This window comes from Leptopilina heterotoma, unplaced genomic scaffold (genome assembly GCF_015476425.1).
Source record: "Leptopilina heterotoma isolate Lh14 unplaced genomic scaffold, ASM1547642v1 Lhet_47, whole genome shotgun sequence".
Classification (NCBI taxonomy): Eukaryota; Metazoa; Arthropoda; class Insecta; order Hymenoptera; family Figitidae; genus Leptopilina; species Leptopilina heterotoma.
The window spans coordinates 3,456,655-3,462,180 of NW_025111098.1; the positions used below are offsets into that span (position 1 = coordinate 3,456,655).

The window sequence follows — 5,526 nt, forward strand, 5'->3', positions numbered from 1 at the left end:
AAATCAAGCTTTTGAAAATCGATTTTGTATCCTTGGCAATTCCTTGGCAACTAATAATGGCCCGATGCTTGGCTACCGATCATTGGCAGTAGCGTGATCATCCCAAGTTTAAACCATTGGTGGTCCAATGATGGTTGCCATTAATGTTCCAATAATGGAACGGAGTTCGCCAAGCATGGCCCATTATTGAACTAATCGTTTACTTCCCATTGGGTAGAAAGGGATTTTAAAATAGTAGAATAAGTAATTATTGTTTTATAATAGAAAATTTATTAGCTCCAAATTTCTTTTAATATCTCATATAATTGAGGATTTAAAAAACATAATTAAATTAATTATTTTGATACAAAGGAATAAAATAAATAAATTTTTATAGACAAGAAAACATAATTAAAGATAATTTAACAAATATATAAGGTAAAAATTAATACTTTTTTATGATTATGTAATTAATAATTAATTTTTGATTTTATATAATTTTCCAATTACTAATTAACTAATTTTTCAAAATAATACAAAAATATTCAATAAATTTTAGAAATAATTTAATTTTTTCAAAATTCTGTATATTTGTCATTTTAAATATTTTTATTAATTATACAATTTAATAAATTGTACCTCTAGAGGTACTAATTAGCAATTTTAATTTTTTGATCATTTTAAAAAATTATTTTAATGAATAACAAAATTAAAAAAATTTTTTTTTCATATTTTTCGTTTTAATTTAACATATTTTATATTAGGTATGTATATTCTTATAAACAAAAATCCCTTTATTTATATTCATTCTATTAGTTTTTATTACTGCAAAATTTTACTTTTATAATTTTTAACAAAATAAAACTTACTGCCCTGTTTTATGATACTGTTATGCCTTTACGTAGGCAACCCCGCCTTACTCCAACTTTCGGTGCGGACATTTTTTTCCAAATCAAGTCATCTACATCTGTAAATTGTAATCGTAGAAATCGTTTTGTGGCTCGTAGGAACATCGGGTTGAGACCAAATAAATTTTTACAAATTCTTTATTTAATTTTATTTTAGGGTAAAGAGCTCTTTTTTTGAGATAGTGTCAAATTATTTTTTTTTAAAAAATTGTCAAAGTAAAAAGTTTTGTATGAAGCAGTTGAAAGTGTTGGATAATTTAAATGGAAAGAGAAAAAGCAGAAACTTATAAAAAAGGGGGCTTTTTATTGTAATTATATATGAAATAACGATTTAAGAAAAAATTTGATTTTAATAATACGATTTTTCAACGAGCGTCAATATTGTTTTCGCTATACAAATTGACAGTTTCAACATAAAAAATAAACTTATAAATTGGTTGCCTATTGAAAGGGACTTCAAAATAGTAGAATAAGTAATTATTGTTTTAGAATAGAAAATTTATTAGCGATAAATTTCTTTTATTATCTTATATAATTGAGGAATAAAAAAACATAATTGCATTAATTATTTTTATACAAAGGATTAAAATAAATAAATTTTAATAGACTAGAAAACCTGATTACTAATAATTTAACCAATATATAAGGAAAAAAATAATACATATTTTTACGGTTTTTTAATTAATAAATAATTTTTAATTTTATATAATTTTCCAATTACTAATTAATTAATTTTTACATATAATAATACAAAAAATTCAATTTTTATAAATAATTTAATTTTTTAAAATTCTGTATATTTGTCATTTTTATTATTTTTATTAATTACAATTCAATAAATTGTACCTCTAGAGGTACTAATTAGAAAATTTTATTTTTAATCTCTTTAAAAAATTATTTTAATGAATAACAGAATTTTAAAAAATGTTTTTCATATTTTTCGTTTTAATTCAACATATTTTATATTATGTATATTATTATAAACAGAACCCCATTTATTTATATTAATTATATTAGTTTTTATTACTGCAAAATGTTATTTTTATAATTTTCAACAAAATAAAACTTACTGCCCTGTATTATGATAATGTTATGCCTTTACGTAGGCAACCCCGCCTTACTCCACCTTCTGTTGTGCGGCCATTTTTCCCCATATCAAGCCAACTACATCTGTAAATTGTAATCGTAGAAATCGTTTTGTGGCTTGTAGAAACATCGTGTCGAGACCAAATAAATTTTTACTAATTCTTTATTTAATTTTATTTTAGTGTAAAGAGCCCTTTTTTGATTAAGTTCTTTGTTTTTTTTTAAAAAGTGATCAAAGTGGAAAATTACACGAAACATACTGGACAGTGGGGGAGAGTGGGTTGGCAACACTTGACAGTTCCCGACCTCCAACGCCGTTAAGATATATAAATAATTTGCTTACCTGTTATCTCTTTCGTTATTACTTTCATCACTTGATGTTTCTGATGAGTCAGATTTTCCATTTTCTCTATCTTCAAAAATCACTTCAGAGTTTTCATCTGTTTTATTTTTCACAATGCGTCTTAGATGACGCTTGGAATATCCACATAGTCGTTCAGTTTTATAGCGCTTAGACCTTTTCATAATCAGTATTTTATTCGCACAAATTTTAAGAAACACGTGGAGTTCACGTTTTACGAGGACAAGAATATATAGACAGAAAGGAAGTGGTAGTCGCCGGTGCTGTTGAAACTGCTGAAATCAAATGCAAGAGATACCGACAGATTAGCTCGGTCGGATAAATGCCTGGCTCGGTGGGCGGACCAAGGGTACTTAGTTCGCGCCCATTAGCCTGGGATTTTTCCGGCACGTGAGATAATCTGAGCGGGAGGTTTGACGTCGAGGTATAATGATGTGCACTGTCGATTATTGTGCAGCACACACCGTTAAAACTCGGCTGTCGATAAACCGGTTGTACTCAGGAGAGGTTTTCTACAGTTTCCCTCTTCTCTGGCGAGAAAACCCATTGACGGGTGGTCCAGGCAAATGCGAGTACTCCTAACCTCAAAAAGTCGTTCTGTAGAAACGCAAAAAGTAGTTGGTATATAAGAGTGTGTGTTCTGACAGTTGGCCTAGCTTCAAGTCATTTAAGAAAAAAAAAAAAAATGCAAGAGATAGACCTAACCAAAACTCAACAAGTGTTTAGTGCGCAGATCTAAAAATTTCAGCCGTAAGTTTAACAGCAAACGTTATAGATGAAATATATTATACTGTTTTATAATATTTACAAGTATAAAAAGTATACGAATAATTTTCGTTTTTTAATGAAAAAGTATATTGTAATTAGTGTTTTAAAGACGGTTATGTAATTCAAACAGGTCAAAAAAAGAGAATTTTGAATTTTTCCGCCTTTCATATTATGCCTTTTTCAACAAGTGGCAACACTGTGTTTGTCGCGTTCGTCGTAGTTTGCCGGTTACGACAAGTTTAAAAAGTTTATTTAAAATACCTCGTTGACACGATGTACATTAATGCATATGAATATTAAAAGTGTTTCAAAATAAAAGGTCATTAAATAAAGTGAGTTCATGATCCGGTAATTACCAGAAATCCAATTCTGATGTCTGCAATTAAGGTAAAGAATTATTAAATTATTTATTCTAGTGACATGTGTAAGTCTTTAGTATATTATATATGTATACCATAAAAAAAGAGGTTAAAAAGCCGGGTGTATATAACTTTGCCCATTTTTAACCAATAACGAAAAGGAATAAAGAAAAAAACAATAATATTTTTATTCAAAAATATTCATTTCTTAAATTATTAATTAAAACATTTAGTAAAAACTTTTCTATATAAAAAAATTTGAATGAAAAATATTTTTCTTCGAAATTGTTGATTATAAAGGTTGTGACCTTACCAAACTATACCAGGTAATTCTATTTAAATTGTCATTTCATTTTTAATAATTGTTTGCCTTAAAAATAATTTCATTTATAAGTTTATTTAAATAGCACAAGAGAAAAATATTTGTGGCATATTGTTATTTTAAAGTTTATTAATATTGTAATAATGTTAATACTAAATCAATTAAATAAATGGTCACCTACCCTTATTTTAGTAAATAATAATTATTAATTATAAAGTTAAAAATTCGATTATTTTAGTTTATTAGATTCAGTGATTTTTGGGATGAAGTGAGTAAAGTTATTAAAATGATTATTTGCTATGTTGAATTCGTTATTTTGAAATTAAAAAAAATCTTATGTCAAACTTGTAATTAGTATTAAAATTTGTAGAAGCATTTTTTATATATTTAAATGTTTTGAAATAATAATAATGTTAATATGTAAAATCTATTAAAAATTTATATTTATAAAGTAATTAATTATTCTTTGGAATAAAATGGACTAACACCTTATGAGAAGTTTCTTATTTTGATTTTTAAAATACTTTAAAAACTATATGTATTGTAACAAAATTTATTAATTCACATGACACCTTTGAATATTAATTTAAATTAAACACTTTCAGAAACTAAACGATAAAGAAAATATGGATACTAATGAATTTCCATTTGCTGTGGTTAATTTTGAAGATGGAATAGAAATAATTAAAACAGATTGGGCTGTTTATGAAGACGGGATAATTACAAGAAGTTATTTCCCTCCAAACACTACAAGTCTTCAATTTCGAAAAATTTTATGCAATGACGAAACCCAGTTTGATAAACTCGAGTGGTCCAACCAGGAAGGAGAACCCTATCTTGTGAAAAAAGTTTTTGATTTTGCGAGTGAGTATCTTTTGGTTAAGTTCACAGTCATTAAATAAAAATATTTGCCACAATTGTCAAATCGAAAAGTCATTATATTTCATATAACTTGTTCGAAGATATATTTTACTTGTAGTACCGCGACTTGTCGCTAGATGACGCCACTATTCAGAGATAGAAAGAGAAAAGTCTGTCTCTGCCTACCTCTCTACTACTTTATACCCCTGCCTTCATTCGTTTCTTGGCGTTGGTGACGACCACATCGAAGTATTCTTTTTAACTTGGATTTTCGTCATGAGTTCCAGAGAGGAGAAGAGGAGGAGACTGGAGGAACTGGATACAGAGAGGATTCAACTCTTCAAGGATATGGAGGAAATGGATAGCGAGTCAGATAGTGAATCAGCTTTATCGTATTCAGGTATGGTATACTTACAACAGAAAGGAGAACCAGACTCTCCTAATACGAGCGCGTCTTCCAAAATGGCGGAGCAGCAAACCCGATTTGCTGCCAGAAGCCTAAGAAATAAAATGATCCTCAATCATGAATCGAGGACGACAAATAAAAAATTATCATGTCATTTTCTAGATGTATTATCGCACGAAAAAGAAAATAAGAGTCCTGCGTCCGAATCAGAGAAGGAGTCTCAAAATAAGAATATGTCGACTAACGAGGAATCAGGCGATGAACAATGCGAGTTACCCGAGGAGGCGGATTATTTTCTCGGATTGAACCCCATACAGACTCCTCAAGAATTAATTCTAAGAAAGGACTTAGCAGATCGAATAAAAAAATGGACAACCGAAGGATTTGGAAATAAGGAGGACAAGGAAAAATTGCTCGCGTCAATTCCTAAAAAAGGTTTAGTTAACCTAGAAGCTCATAACCTCAACGAGGAGATA

The 5,526-nt window shown here is 28.4% G+C and overlaps 1 protein-coding gene across 1 annotated transcript; it reads left to right on the forward strand.

Moving 5' to 3' along the window:
* The first annotated feature begins 2,065 nt into the window (after positions 1 to 2,065).
* Positions 2,066 to 5,495, forward strand: LOC122507433. Its single transcript, XM_043620134.1, has 4 exons — positions 2,066 to 3,489; positions 4,389 to 4,647; positions 4,932 to 5,044; positions 5,213 to 5,495. Exons 1-4 carry the CDS (start codon positions 3,475 to 3,477, stop codon positions 5,354 to 5,356), a joined length of 531 nt encoding a protein of 176 aa, XP_043476069.1. The 5' UTR covers positions 2,066 to 3,474; the 3' UTR covers positions 5,357 to 5,495.
* Positions 5,496 to 5,526: the final 31 nt, after the last annotated feature.

What these genes read in the sequence shown, in the direction of transcription:
- LOC122507433 (XM_043620134.1), top strand. An exon ending in AAAAGTTTTTGATTTTGCGA is followed by an intron (nt 4,648 to 4,931) that starts GTGAGTATCTTT and finishes CATGAGTTCCAG; the next exon opens with AGAGGAGAAGAGGAGGAGAC. An exon ending in ATCAGCTTTATCGTATTCAG is followed by an intron (nt 5,045 to 5,212) that starts GTATGGTATACT and finishes GTCATTTTCTAG; the next exon opens with ATGTATTATCGCACGAAAAA.